We start from the raw sequence: 15,666 nt of genomic DNA on the forward strand, positions 1-15,666 counted from the left end.
CAAAAAACCCAAAACACCCTCCTGTTAATTTCCTTGCAAGAGCCAAGATCTTTTGTTTGAATGCTTTTCCTTTGAAGCCTGCATGAATTTTATTTCAAAGGAATTTTCTTTGAGCGTTCCTAGAAATATGATGACTCCATGGTGCAAAATATTCTTGGGTGTTGCATCACTTCGGGAATCCAGCTGGCTTCCAAAACATAGCCATAAAAAGGCTAAACCAGCCAATGTTTTGTCCCAGAAAGGATCCCAGATCCACTCTCTTTAGGAAAAATCACCAAACTCATGCATTTGTCCCACACTTGCTGTAAATATTATTGGTGCACAGGTGGGGGCTGATGGCCAGATGGGGACTCAAATGAAGTGTGACACATTTTAACCATATCTGTGCAATGCTGTGCCCAGACAGGTTAATTTACAGCAAAACTGGTGTGTTTTGACATCACCAAGATCTGAAAGTTCCATGGAAGCATCCTTTTGATACAAAGAATACATACAAAAATTTTAACAACTTTTCTTACACAACTATAAACAAGAAAACCCCTCGTACACACGAGGGCACGCACTCATAGGAACATGTAAGTTATTCCCTCTCTTCTCAGCATAGCACAGACTCAAACTGGCAAAATCTGGAGATTCTCTGATATTCATGTATATCTTAACAGAAAGAAGTAATTTTAACAGTCACATAGTCAAATTTTAAATACTTTAGTTTAGAAATAATTAAGCTTCTGTTCATGCTCATTAAACTAGAAAAAGCGACTATTCCCCTTTCTCCCCATCTCTGTTTTTGGCCTCTACTAGTGAAAAATGGGGTTTAAGATCACTGTATGTATTTGATGCTATATTGATGGCTTTAGCTTGAACAACAAAGCTGTTTATAAACATTACCAAGGCAGCCAGCATCAGACAGCCTGATGCAGGAGGAGCTGCCGAACCTCCTACAGAGCTTGAAAGCCCTTTTAGGATTAATCCCTGTCCCCATGTGAGTCCATAACCCTCAGTGACGTGGGGTCCCCACTTTCTACACCTCCAAGTTTATCTAACCCAAAACTCACTGTCAGAGCTCTCATTTGAACACAGTTTAAACTTGCACAGCCCTTTTCCTTACCTCCAGCCACATGGACAGTCCCACAAACAAACACTTCTTGAAATGCAGAGATGGTCCTTTGGCAGGTGGTCACCAAAACTCACCCACTTTCTGCCACAGCCAGCCAGTGACATGGCCACAAAAACACCTGATATTTTTACCTCTCTTCCCCAGCTCGCTGTGCTAGAGGCATGCCTTAGATGTGGTTGCCATCAGGAGCCCCATAAAGAGGGCAAATGGATCCAGAATAAAAAAAGTTATAAAAACGAATGACTTTATAACTCACCTTTTGTCTAACCAAAGCTACATATCTTAAAATCAATTGTTCACATGAAGTAAGAACAGATGTCAGCCAGAGTAATAAACACAGGGTAGGAGAGTGGGAGCCCCAGGACGCCAGCCAGGGATTTGCTTGGTAAAAAGCATCCAACAGCATTTACTTCTTGGTCACAACCTGCATTCCAGAGGCTGGATCAGAGGGATGTGTATAAAACCTACTCTTTAATCATGATTTCTGCAGCATATAACCCCTTTTAAGCTATACACATGTGTTTTTAATGTATACAGACTTGACTAGTGTGGGGCATTAAGTGACATTTTAGAGTATTATTTATTAGCCCTTTTCTAGGGCTACAGCCAATTTCTTAGATGCTGTTCTTCATGCCATATGCTTTTTGTTACAAATGTTGTCTTTGAAAATAGGCCCAAATCAAGGTGTGTTTTCTTAATACATCAGTTTCCACTGCTAGAACTAAACATCCTCTCTTCCCACCCCTAAAATAGCTTTGTGTTAGATCAGCCTTTTTAGTAAGCAAAGGAGCATAAACACCTTGACGTTGGTCCTTGAGAGCACGAGCTCACATCAGCGGTGACATCCACATGGGCACGTTGGCCAAAAACACCCACGATTTATTCTGCAGGTCTCCCAGCCTCACTGTTTGGATTATTTGCAATGCAAGCCATTAGGAAAAGAAATTTACCTCTAATACTATAGTCCATGAAATGACACATAATACAATAATGTGTTACAACAGAATTTTCTTTAAAACACAAAGTAAGATCCCTGTAGGAACAAAACAATAACAATCTTTGATACTGCAATTAATTGAGACTTGCTAAAGTATCTCTGTAGTTAGGTAAAGAGATGCAAAAGGACTATTTGGAACACAAATTTCCTGGGAAATGAAAGTAAAAAGATTAAAATTAAATCAAATCTTCCGTGCAAATGCCTAGCTTAATATGTCAGTTTAATATGTCCGCAATGTGCAAGACAATATTCCTATTAAGAAAGTGAAGAAAAAAAAAAAAGATTTACATTTCACAACCACAGCCAAATAACAAAGCCACAATCAAAGATTGTTATGAACATTGCTACACAAAACAGCTAACTGGCTGCTAAGAGGAATTTTGGTTGTATAATATATAATGCGCCTAAGGGCAAAATTCCAGCCCACCTAAGTTACACCTAAATTGGGTGTTAAGTGAAAAACAACCACCTCCGTCCAAGATGGAGACGAGATAGGCTGACTGGCAGCAAGTTCCCTCACCCTAAAGGTAGCCAAAATTCAGAGGTTGCCTCCCAGTACACCCCTGGCTCTGCACCCCATTGCACCCACCTTTCCTTTCAGCTCACAAGCTGCACTTGGGTTCACATCCTGCCCGAAACAAGGCACCAACTGCCATCTTGTCCACTTTCCCTGGAGAAGGTCCCCTCCCACCACCTTCCTCCTTGGTGCTCTCCCACTGCGGGAACAAGGGCAGCCTGGGAAGGGAGGGACTGTAGCACCAGTCCCCAAAAGCACAAAGGGTCAGATGAGACAGAAGAAGGGTCACAACAATCCAGTTACTAAATAGTATTTCTTTTTATTATGCATTTTGGCTGACAAATAAAATATTAGGAAGCAGATAAAGGAAGAAATGGGCAGAGATAGAAGTAGTCCCAGATTTTCTGAGTAAAAAACATTTTTGGTCACACTTTGTGGAAGGAAAGCAAGAGTCTGTAATCAGGGGACTGGTGTAAACTCACAGGGAAATAAGCCTCAGTAGCAAATTAAATTGTGATTTTGTTCAGTTGACTGCAAGAGTACATCACGCGAGTACAGTTGTGACAGAAGACTAGAAGTTGCTCAGAAAAGAAAGGAAAAAAATGCATCTACATTTAAAGCTCAGAATGTAATGACTTATTTTCTCATCACTGAAAAAGAAATGCATCTTGTCAAAGAAAGGCACAGAACAGACAGCCAAACCAGGGAACTCGGAGGGATGAGGCTCCCTCTCAAAATATCACAGCCTTTCCAAGCCTGAGCATGTGATGGGCAATGCAAAAAGGGAGTGGAGCAGGAAAAATATAGGCGAGCTGCCCAACCTCTTGGCATTGGTGAAGGTTTTATGGTATAGAGCACAGGGATAACCAGCAGCAGGGAGGGCACCTGGTGTTCCTAGAACTGATTTAGGGAAGGGAAGTGACCAAAATCTATCAGGAGATGGGCACTGGACTCCAGTAAAGCCAACCTGAAGACTGACTGATCTTAGAAGAGTGAGCACAAAATTCTCCCCAAAGCAGCAGGAGACACAGGCAAAAACGCCAGTTCTTCATAAGCCCAGAACCAAATAAGGAATTGTACAAAAAGTAGAACTGAGATCAGAGTTTACTAGTAATTAAAGAAGCACAGGCATATACAGGCAATGCACAGAATGACCAAGACATTCATATCAAATTAGCAGCTGATATACTTACTATTACTTTTTCTATTATGTAGGGAAGGAGATTGTTTGCTTCTTCATGAAGGTCTTGATCTGTCTTTGTTCTTTTTTTCCACCCCAACTAATTTATGTTGCTTAGTCTAGCAAAGAGGACACATGATAAACATCACACCTATACTTCAAAAAATTTGGGGGGGGAAAAAGGTCAATCATTTCTCAGGTCCAACAGTAACAGAACCAAAAATAACCCCAAACATATTGGGCTGAAGCTGCAGTGAGAAAGATGTGCATTAGACATTTCTAACTCTCTCCAACGATAGCAATATATGCAACTCCTTATAACGCTATTGACTCTCAAGGATTTTTGTGTTGTAAAAAACAGGTTATACATCTGTCTGTGTGTTGACGGTGCCTTTTGAAGCAGACAGGAACTATATAACCTCATGAGATACCTTACACAGAAGGCAGGATACAAAGACATCAGGAAATCACTGAAATTCCTCCAAAAACACCCCATCTGGGGATTGCTTTCTATTCCTGTTCATCCACTGTTCTTCCTGAACATTACTCTTAACACAAAGATTTACCTCTGTTTGCAAGGCAGTGTAAAGGCAATTTAACAAAGACAGTACAATAAATAGCAGTGTCTTCAAAATAGAGTTTTGCCCCAGTTACCTCATCAAGTATGACAAACACTGATACCTTAGAGATTCTTGCTTTCAGGTTCTGACGTTCTCAGTGCCTTTGGGACAGGCTCAGTACTCAGCATCTTACTAATGAAAAAGTCATAGAACCAGAGAGGAAAGTAGCAGAAGACACAGAGGGGCAGATAAGCCCCTTTACCAGGAGTGTACAACCCATGTGGTCTCTTGGCCAGCAAAGCGTGCAAGATAGAGCTCAGCACGGGGGAAAGGTCAGCATCACAGTATGCGGGCATTTGTAGGAGGTAGCTCTTCAGCCCCAGGAGGTAGTCATCACCATAGTCTTGCCTTGTGTCTGCTGGAAGGTTCTTCATCAGCTCCTTTTCTTGCTTATCCCACAGGTCAGATGTGCCTTGTATACCTGCAGTAGCAAACATCATAGGATAGCAAGTGGGTTTGGGGCTGAATTAAAAAAAAAAATCATCTATAAGTAATAGTAAGTTGTTCTCCACCACCACCACAATTCGCAGTTGTTCTAAACTGGGTCAGTGAAGAATAGATAAAACAGCTGGTTTGGTGCGAGCGCTTCTACCTGGCAGAGAAGGGAAAGGATGAAGCACAGACTACAGGAAAAGCATAGGGTTTACACACCACCTGGTTACCAGCTCTACCTAAAAAGGCACTCTCACAGCCAAGTAAGCGTTTTTTCATTTTATCCTGCCCTGTCTCAAAGCAAAGAGTTCTGCCCAGGAGAAAGGCCACACTCATGATGCAGCAGCAGTCGTCGTGCAGAACTGGAGGGAACATCTCTCACAAAAAAATGCAGATCTTAATTTCCATAACCAACATGAAGAATGGGAAGAAAGTCCGACTACTGAGAATCACTCAGGGCTCTGTTTGAGGATGCTGGACTACAGGGAGAGAGGCAAGGCAGAAAGAACTACCCAAAATGTCAAATACCAACCTGTTCGGAAGCCTGACGGATGAATTGCAGCAACTTTAATTCCCCATTTGGAAAGCTCTTGCCTCATTACTCCAGAAAACATGGACAGGGCTGCTTTTGATGCGCCGTATGCAGCATACCTCGGCAGTGGAATGCCTCCTGCAGGAGCAATATAAACATGATAAAGCTCAACAGTGGCTCTTTCCAGCCTTTATTTTCGTGATTTAGAAGGAAGATTATAGTGCAACCAAAATTATGCGGCTCTCACTGAGGTTAAAGACAAGTCAGTGAGGGAATCATTTCTTTCAGGAGGTTAAAAAAGTGAAAGCTGTAAATTAGCAATGGCTTATAGCAGTTATAGTCAGTAACACCTGATAAGACACCTTGTAGGACAGAAGAAATAAACTGTATTGCATTTAAGGGTAAAAACTGCTGAAAATTATGACTGTTGGTTTCAGAAACACAGATAATGTTTTAGTTCATATAAATAGTGAAGCAATAGTTTAATGTTGCTGTTCTTGTCACTGTAACAGGAATTTCAAGCTCCTACTATAAAGCACAGTTACAATAGGGAAAGTAATCTCAATTCTAGCATTATAAAGCCAACTTATCTTCCAGTTTTTTCCAGATAGTTTCAGAAAGACCTGAGACAACAGTGCAAAAGTGGGGAAAACCTCTGTGGACAAACCAAAACTGGAATCATGCCCTTCCAGTGACAGGACACTCCGAGACCCATCATGGAAGTAGATCCTCTGCCTATAGTTATATTCCTTCTTCTCCAATCCCAGCAGCATTTGTCCAGATGGGAAAGATCGAAAACAGCCAGTATTTTAGGCAAATTTAAAATAAGTCCATATGTTTACAAAACAAAAACTTCCAGAAAATAATATCTTCCAAATATAGATATTGCCTCTGTTCCCCAAACCAGCAGACTGTCACTTCTGTAGAAAAATCCAAAGACACTTCAATTTGAGCATCTTCCCTTTCTCCACAAGGTTGGTGTTGTCGCTGCACAGAGCATCACTGACAGTTTTAGGGGTCATCACAGCCACCACAGGCTGCGCTGGCACAGCAGGGAGGAGGGAACAGACTGGGCAACCCTTCTCCTTGAAGCATATCACTCCCTCTGCCTGCATAAGCAGTTGGGCACATCCTCTCGTATGGCCTCCCTTCCAAACATTACACATTCATCTCCATGTATTTGAATCTTTTCAAAGAAAGTACTTTGATACAGGAGAATTTTCAGGTAAGCCACTGGTGCCATTTATTGGCATTTGTACCACAATGACAAGGTACCAAAGAAGCTTCTTACACAGAGTCATCCCTTTGGAGAACTCAGGCCAGTTATATGTTAATTATTCTTCTGTATGCATCTGAATAAGTTTGAGTTTCAATTGGTTTAAGCCAATTGACCCTGTGAGGTCAGGCTAACCTCGAGACCAGTTAAATTAGCTCTAAGCAGACAGGAATAGATTCGGCACAAGGAGACCTCACTAACCTTTCTGCTAATGTTTTACCAGAGGACCCTCAGACCCTGTGTTAGAGGAGGCTATTTACCCAACCCAGCTCATGTGCGAGAACATCTGTGCGAACAGCTACAGTTTAAGCAGGCTTGTTATCAGCTGCTGCAAGGGCAAATTATTCAGCACAGGGAAGCTGCAAGGCAGCTTGGGATTCATGCCACAAATTAATACGTCTGCCCCAAAACACCAAAAAGTGTAAGCTTTGCTTGGATGCTCAGAGAAAACAGAGGTCTGTCCTCCATCTCTGTGCTCGCAAGGGCTGGCGTGCAGAGAAGCACCAGAAAGGTCCTGATAATTCAGTCCTGACTTCTTTGTCAGCAACGAACCATAAACACAGTCATGCAGACCCAAAACATACTCAGGATTATAAAGAGAAAACAGAAGGCAGCAGTGTCAAAGCTAGGCTGAGGCCACATCCTCAACGCAAGCCATGAACACGAGCTATTGCGTGAACAAGCCACCTCGGCAATACACCAGTATTCGAGTGGATACCAACTGGACAGAAATAAGGGTCCGAGAAGAAAAGACAAAGGAAAATTTGGGAAGCAGAGGATATGGTACATCCTTAAGAGGGCTTAAACCAAAATACTTTCCAGCATAACGACATCCTGCTTCTAGCAGGTCTCATTTTCAAAGGACCATTCTTGCTCCTCAGCTGTTGGCTACCAGATACTGTATTACCTCGGTTCCTACATCTTAGCATCTCAGCTGTCCTCCTAGAATAGAAGGTCATGTTATAAAGGCATATATATAGTAAGCACAGGATCCAATTTATGGGACAAAACTGGAAAGCATATTGTATGCTGTTAATAATTTTTTAAAAAGTTTTTATTCGTGAAAAAAATACCACTTTGCTAATTAGTTTGGCTAAAGTGTTTTTAAGAAGGTATCTAAAAGATTTTTAGAGAAATAGAAACACACAGTCTCTTCAGGTCCCAGAGCATGTTCTACAACTGCGCACTCTGGAAAGAGCCAGAAGATGCAGCAAAAAATAAAACTGCCTTCTCCTTTTGAAAACTAAATGTTTCTCTTCAGCAGGTATTTTATCATCGTGCTTTCTCACTTTAACTAGAGTACTTGAGCCCTACAAGGGTGCAGAGGTAGAGCTGCCCAACTGAGATATCTAACATTTATTATAGACCGTTACAGATGGCAAATGTCATGAACATACCCCAAATATATTTATGCTTCAATTTTAACCCAAGGTATTTAAAAAGGGCCAAAACTTTAGCTGTAACCAGCCCAAATGGAAAAGAGCCTCTCTCTGAAAAGGCAGACAGCTTTTGGGCATCTCCACAACGTGGTTCAATGACACACAAACTGAGATGGTCACAGACCTCTGCTGGAACGTGTTATAGAAACATCTGTGATTTACCATCCAACTTTCTAGTAGCACACAAAGCTCATAGCATCTATAACACAAGATCTCAATTTTACTGTCTTTCATATAACAGCATATTTTTAGCATTATTAAACTCTTCCACTTTAAGGGCTGGTTTCTGAGAATAGTCTCCCAAACAAAAGAAAAAACTGCACTTATTACCTAAATACCAATTCCCTAGGTGTATTGACACCTTCCTCAGCATTTTTGCCAAGGAAGTTAATTGTCTTTTTTTGCTGCACCAGAAATTTATCTGATGCTTTAGTTCAGCTCACCTGCCATGCTGGACATGTTAACCAGCCTCCCCTGGGATTTCCGAAGTAATGGTAAGAAGGTCTTAGACACCTCTACAGCTCCAAAGAAATTCACCTCCATGCATTGCCTGTATGTGCTCATGGGGAGCAGCTCACCGTCAGCGGGGAAGCCCAGGATGCCCGCGTTGTTCACGACTCCCCATAGCCCTGGGAAGAGGAGAAAGCACAGGGATGCTACATAGCAGGAAATTAGCTCCATAAAGGTTAAAACAATGACCTGGATGGTGCCTCCAGATCAAAGCAGAGATTATCTGCAGATACAGATACATAGTACCCACCTCCTTGAGCAGTCATCACCATTTTTAAATATGTCCTAGAAAGCAGGAATCATGAATACAAGTACCCTGACTGCCCACAGACTGCAGCATGGAAGTGACCTACACACAAGCCACGATGCAGCCAGCAGGTAAGAGATGCACCTTGTAAGCAGCTACGTTAGTACACCCATTATAATGGCAAAAAAAAGCCATACCTGTATTTTGCACCTTCTGTGAGACTTTTAGATAAGCTTCCTTGACTTGGGTGGCATTGGTTATATCCAGCTGCAGGAGAGAGAGTCTCTGAGAACAGGTCCGTCTCAGTTCCTCAGCTCCAGGTCCATCCTTATTCAAAACCCCAGCAAACACAACAAAACCTAAGTTATCCAGGTATTTAGCCAGTGCATGTCCAATCCCAGTGTCGCTTCCTGAAAGCATCAAAAAGACACTTGAAAAGTAGGTCTGTCCTAAACCATCATCTAAAAAAAAAAATTGGAAATATGTGCAAATGTAACCAAAAAGATGATGAAATAAAGTCACTGAAATACAGGTGACTGTAGGAAGGAAGGCTCAGATCTGAAGGTTTGAGAAGCTGGACCTTTGCATGTTCCAGACTGACAGACCCTTGGCTCAGAGCTAATGGCATCAGCTCATGCTCTACCACTAACAGATTCTAAGACTTCCTTCATACACACAGAAGAAATTAAACCCCAGAATTGGGTTTATATAAATATTCAGACTAAAACCTGAAAACAAAAGTATCTTGGGGAAAAAAAAAACACTAAAACGCCAAGAACAAAACCCAGAAATATTTTCATCTGAAATTTCAGATGGACAAAGCGATTATAGGGCATTGGAATTCAAATAAATTCTATTTCTTTATTCAAAGTAACATTATTTTATTCAAATGTCTACCGTCCAGATCCTTCTGATAAATACTTTGTCACTGACTGCAACCAAGCCAGAGCCAAGCAACTGTTTGTTTACATGCAAAGGAGTTCAGTGCTTTCAAAGCCTAAAAAAGCCTCAGAATAGCATTTTTAGGCTAAGCCAAACAGCACCAGCTATTTAATTAATGGAAACTTGCATTAGAATTTCCATTGTCCTCTCTATCCTCTTCCAAACTTATTCCCAAACTTTGTCCGTATAAAGCAATGAACTATCAAATGCAGGAAGCACTATTAGAGCAAATACACAACAATGATCTTTGTGATCTTGATTGTGCAATTCCTCCCACCAGGTAACAACGATGAATAGTTAACAAATAGTTTGATTGATTCACAAGTCTTTCCTTTTGACACAGTATTTTGCTGCCACTATCTTGAGATACTTTTCGGCGTTTTCTCTCCTGGTGTCTTTTTTAATTCCAGTTTCCACTCTTCCCATCTACAGAGAGACTTCTTCGTGAGGAAGGAAACATCTCGCCCACCTGCCTGCCAAGACTCCCAGCGAAGCGACACAGGGCTCTGCTAGAGACAGGGAAGGAGTTCACAAGGACTGTACAGCAGGAGGTTTCCAAAGGACAATATCAGGAGGAAAATGAGGAGTTTAAGAAACTTCACAGGTTTTACACTGTAAAGCAGAGATACATGAGCATGTCCCATGATACTGCAGTGTACTCTCCCCTATAACTGCGACATAGAAAGCTCCTGGATGCTGGTGTGCACCGAGATCCATGGAGCTATCCCAGCGCTTGGCTGTCTCCTGCAGCAGCCACTAATTACAGAAATGCTCAGCTTCCAAACCCACCTGCATGGCTGGAAACCTGAACGTGGGACAACGGGCTGGCACTCCTGCCAGTTTTCTACTATTTCCTCATTTGTGAAAGAGCTGCAATACCCCCTACTTAACCCTATCAGAAACTTAAAGGTTAATCTGTGATTTTGGCACACCAAGGCAGATATTAGCATAGTTATTCACAGGCCTGCTCCGGCACTCAAAATCCATAGACAATAGGATTTGAGTGCCAAACAGATTCATCTTAATCATGCTAGATCTTCATTTCTGGGTGCTGCCTTTTAACTGGGGTTTTAGTCCTGAAAGGTGAAAAAAATGAATTCCAGATGATTTGAAAGAAACACATACTAAATGCCTGGATCAATCAGTGCAAGACGTTGAAAAGAATTACGCACGCTCTGCTTAATTCTTCTTAAAAAAATAAACGCTTTGGGGCATTTTTGAAGTCTGCAGTTTGTTGAAGATGCACCAGAACACCACATATATCACACTTAGCTTCTCATAGCCCTGACCCAAATAAGAAGAGAAGAACAAACCTGCATTCTTAGAATTCCCTAAAGAGACATGAAGAAGCCTGCAAATACGCCAAAGACATGACAGATTTCTGGGTCTTGGGGTGGGGCGCCTTTCCTTCTTTTTCTTTTAGTGTAAAACCCTATTTCTGGATCAAATCCTTCCCCTTCCATCCTTCCCAGCAAGTACACAGCCACTGAGCTACATATTACTCAAGTTTTTATAACACAGCTTTAACTTGGAAAGGTGCAGAGGGCTCAACAACTAGAGATGGGTGTAGCAACCTTGAGAAGGAAATAAAAAGCAGCATTTATCTGTGCCTGCACTGGGTTTGTCCCTAGTTCTGATCAAAACAAGCCTGATTTGAGTTTCAGATCTGTTACTGAAGTCCAGACAAACTTTACACTTCAACTCAAAATTCAAATAGTAGTTAGGTCTCGATAGGGAATAAAAAGAGAATTGTCCCATCCCCCTCCCCCCGCACACACACTTCGCTTCTATGTCAAAAATAAATCTTCTAATCATTCACAAATTGTTATTATAAGAAAGGCAGTCATTAGTGACTGTAACTGAATCATTACTGAGAATTTACCATCAACTTGCACCAAACATCAGAAACATTAAGTCACACATCAAGAAAGAAAAGACCAAATTAACTGGAGAAATTCAGAATAACCGAGGCACAAATTTTACAATTCCTGCTACTTTGGATCTTCGTGGTAATTTAATTTTTAGGGAAGCTTCCTATTGGGTCTACCAAACTCCACAAAAGTGTTTGCGTGCCCAGGAGCTTCAGTTTAAGGACACCAAAGCACTCACTCCCAGCAAGAGGATTAATAGGAGTGTTTCACCAATGACTTTAAGACTGCTCCCATGCCCACATTTACTCATGTGAAAAAGCATTTTGACAACTGGACACAATTTTTCCCCTTATCATGGTACTCCAGTGAACTGCCAGCTTAAATAAATAATGCACAGCAGCACCCATACAAGGGGCATCCAAAGAGGACCAGAACAATATTTGACAAAACCCAGGGAGAGAAGCACAGAGATGACTCCATCCTCTGGTCAAAGGCTGCCATCTCACAAGTGATATGTGGCAGCTGCCCCGAGCACAGCAGCATTCCTCTATCCTGCGGGGCTGAAAGGGGGAGGAAAGAAAAAGAAAAAAAAAAAAGAAAGAGAATCACCATTTTCCATCAAGTGCCTGCCTCGGGTCTTGTCTAAATTGGAGAAAATGACACCAACATTGATTTAAAGGCACCTTGCCACCTGCACATGCACGCAGACACACATCCTACAGTTGGTATGGGGAAGAGTACTACAATCAGAGCAATTTAACCAAGAAGTGTGTCGAGTAAAACTTTGGTTTCAGTCAATGGAGGGTTTGATGGTTTGTATACCATTCTGGATTCAAATAAAGACCAAGAAGAGCCTTCTCAGATGCGTCAGCTATCAGAGGTGTCCAAACTTGCATTCTTCAGGACAGCTGCAGCACAGCTACAATGAAAGCACGTTCCCTCGCTGGAATATACTCAAGTGTTCTTCACTCCTCTATATTTCTCCAATTCAAATTCTCTAGAGCAGGTAAGCTCTGAGAGAGTGTTCTTTCCTGAAAATCTGCACTCTTACAAAAAGCAACAAGATGCCCAAGTGCAAGCACAATCCCTGCGCCTGCAGGGGTGGGAAAAGGAGTGCTCCCTATTCCCCCCCCCGCCTGATACCCGTCTTCGGCTGATACACCTTCAGGGAGAAAGCCAGCTGGCAGATAAACCACCAGGGGAGAACATGCTGCTCGTCTTGTCCTCTCAACTTCTGAATTTAATCCCTGAATGAATGCTTCCTAGGCAAATCTAAATTATTTCCAGGTGTCCCTATAAAACAAAATGAAATTCTGCAAGAAATAGCTATATAAGCCAAAGCAACTTAATTCTACTTTCCAGAGGGAAAAAAAATAGGAAAATAAACCAAAAAAGAGCAAGTTAACAGTGCAAGAAGCGGTTGGCAGGCACTCCGGTTTGAAGGTTTGATTAACACAAATAAAAAACATTTATAAAGTTTTAGAAGAAACAGGAGAAAAAGCCATAAAACTACAAAAATGCCATCCCTGCACTCTAAAAGTGGGGTGTGAGTAGATCAGAGTGTTAATAGAGACTGAATTCATTAGCTCTGAACTTTCACTGCTAGTGAAGGAAATTACTCCCGAATGATTTCGTACATCATTTCAAAGAGATGGCACCAGCCAGTGTCTTGAAATATCTGCATGACATACACAGTGTGCACTGTGTAAAGGCGCACAGCAAAAGATAACCATACACCTGTAACCATGCAATGAATTCAAGTAAACATAAGTAATATACGAATGCAGTGTTCTGAGGGCTTCCAGAAATTAACGTCTCTCCTAAAAAATTAGACCATCCTAAGTATTCTTATGCCTCTTGCACCAGTTAATTTCACAAGTATGCCTAAAAAGCTACTTGTAAAGATTAAATGAGACACTGAAAAATAATAGCACCTATTAAGATGCTTTTCTACTTAATTTCAGAACACTTCTTTACCTGGAAAAAACATCTCTGGCAAAGCATATAAAATGAGCAAAAAGAAAAAAAAAAAAGAAAAGGAAACCTTAGGAGCACGTACTTCACAGATACCTAACCCAAGGACACAAAGTTTTCCAGCCCACTTGTGAGAAAAGCCAGTTTTTTGCCTCCCGGAGCACTTCTGCGGCGCCTTACCTGTGATGAGCACGGCTTTGTCGCCCACGGGCAGCAGCGCCCTGCCGCCCAGGTACACAGAGGAGACGAGGCTCACAGCGCAGAAGACCACCAGCCCCCCGCCGGCACCCAGTGTGGCCACGCACAGCAGCCCCAGCGAGGCGGGCAGGAGGCTCCAGACCAGCACCTTTACTTTCTCCACCGGGCTCCTCTTGGCCGTGCAGAGCACAGTCACCCCAAAAAGCACGGTGACAGCCACGCAGAGCCATCCAAAGGGACTGCCAGCAAGAGCATCCATCAGCAGTGGTGAGAAGCAGGCGCAGGCAGCCCACCGCCGGCTGGGTAAAAGCAGGTGTTGCTAAATGCAGCACGTGTTATATAGGAGCAGGGGGTGGGGCAGAGAAATGGGACTCCGTTTAAAGGTTTGACATAATCTCACTTACCCTTGGCATCAGCAAGAAGCAGAAGCCTTCCTTTTGTTACCTTTTATTCCTTCTGCCTGACAGCTCCACCTTCTGAACAATATGCTGGCTGGATAATGATTGACAGCACTGGGAATGGACATGATGTAGCAAGCGGTGGCTTCAGGAAAAAAATTAACTGCTATATGTTTTATATGTTTAAAGTACATTTTCCTAGATAGTGAAAAGCAAACAGTTGCCTTTATGGGAAATAGCTGGGATTTCCTGCCAAAAAAACTTAGGGTGTAGTTTCAGTAGAACTGATCTTTGATAGGCAGTGGCAAAAATGAGTCAGGACAGGGTTATTTACTCTCAGTAGTGCAAACTCTGTGGTTAGCGTCAGGCTTTATCACACACAGACCACCCTCCTCTTTCACCAGAAAGCCCAAAACAACCCTCCCTGCTTTAGTGCACAGCTTTGGCTATTTACCTCCTCCAGATTTAGCAAATACCTACTATTAATTGACATGCAATGAGGGCTGGGAGGCTGGGAAGGGGTGATTGCTGGTTTGCCATTAAGGGCACTTCGTTTAGTGAACACATGTAACACACCTGAGATTGAGTCTTCAGTTGACCTCCAGTGACAAAATTCACCTTAGTTTTGACAGGAATCACTGGTTCAATACCCACAGCAAGTTGGGGGGGGAAATGTAATCAATTAAATATATTTGAGAGATTTAACACCTACTGTGGTGTACTCTGAAAGCTATTTAAACAATAAGAAAAATTTAAACTCCATCCAGCTAGAAGGATTAAAATACAATTTAGGCATATTAAACCCCATTTAAAAAATCCCTGCTTTTGAGAGACGAGCCTAAGTTGTCACACAACCAGCTAACACTATTTTGGTGATTTTCTGAAAGAAAATGAAGTGCTGAACTGTTTTATTTCAGACAGCTGGAAGACTGAAGTGCAGGGTGCAAACCTAACACGAGACACAAGCACGTTTCCATTCCGTTATTCCTTCGGGGGTTTATGGGATGACAAATCTGTAGAGTATAAATTTTCACAGCCAGTGAAAAAGTTTACTTACCTCTATATGTAGTTGACATTCGAGATGAGGTCACTTTCTTAAAGGAACATTACCCTCGAGGTCTGCTTGTCATTCATTACTGTTACAAACACTCCTTCATCCATCCTCCACTAGTGCACAAAGTGTAAACTATTTTCACTTCTCTTTGCCATTTGCTGCTTCCACTTTTATTAGCTTGGTGGTCTTGAGGTCAATTATAGCCTGCCCTTCATTAAGGCGTCTTCTTAAAGATTTCCTTGGAGAATTTTGCTTTCTCTCCCCGATTGGTCTTTATCGCATGATTTAGATGATCACAAATGTGGTGGCATTTAAAGCATCGTCTCTCACACTTGATGATAGAGCGAGCTGGAGTTTTTGCG

General features: G+C 42.0%; 1 protein-coding gene across 1 annotated transcript; it reads right to left on the reverse strand.

Moving 5' to 3' along the window:
* Window positions 1-4,493: 4,493 nt before the first annotated feature.
* Window positions 4,494-14,111, reverse strand: HSD17B2 (hydroxysteroid (17-beta) dehydrogenase 2). Its single transcript, XM_009890379.1, has 5 exons — window positions 13,835-14,111; window positions 9,065-9,277; window positions 8,554-8,739; window positions 5,396-5,533; window positions 4,494-4,852 (listed from the first exon to the last, which is right to left on the reverse strand). Exons 1-5 carry the CDS (start codon window positions 14,109-14,111, stop codon window positions 4,494-4,496), a joined length of 1,173 nt encoding a protein of 390 aa, XP_009888681.1.
* Between the last annotated feature and the right edge of the window lie 1,555 nt (window positions 14,112-15,666).

The sequence above is a fragment of the Charadrius vociferus genome, unplaced genomic scaffold (assembly GCF_000708025.1).
Source record: "Charadrius vociferus isolate BGI_N301 unplaced genomic scaffold, ASM70802v2 scaffold498, whole genome shotgun sequence".
NCBI lineage: Eukaryota > Metazoa > Chordata > Aves > Charadriiformes > Charadriidae > Charadrius > Charadrius vociferus.

Coding starts and splice junctions, on each gene's coding strand:
- HSD17B2 (XM_009890379.1), bottom strand. CDS start 14,111: ATGGATGCTCTTGCTGGCAGTCCCTTTGGATGGCTCTGCGTGGCTGTC. Junction 9,278..13,834: donor CAAAGCCGTGCTCATCACAG/GTAAGGCGCCGC, acceptor TGATGCTTTCAG/GAAGCGACACTGGGATTGGA. Junction 8,740..9,064: donor ACAGAAGGTGCAAAATACAG/GTATGGCTTTTT, acceptor TCCTCTTCCCAG/GGCTATGGGGAGTCGTGAAC.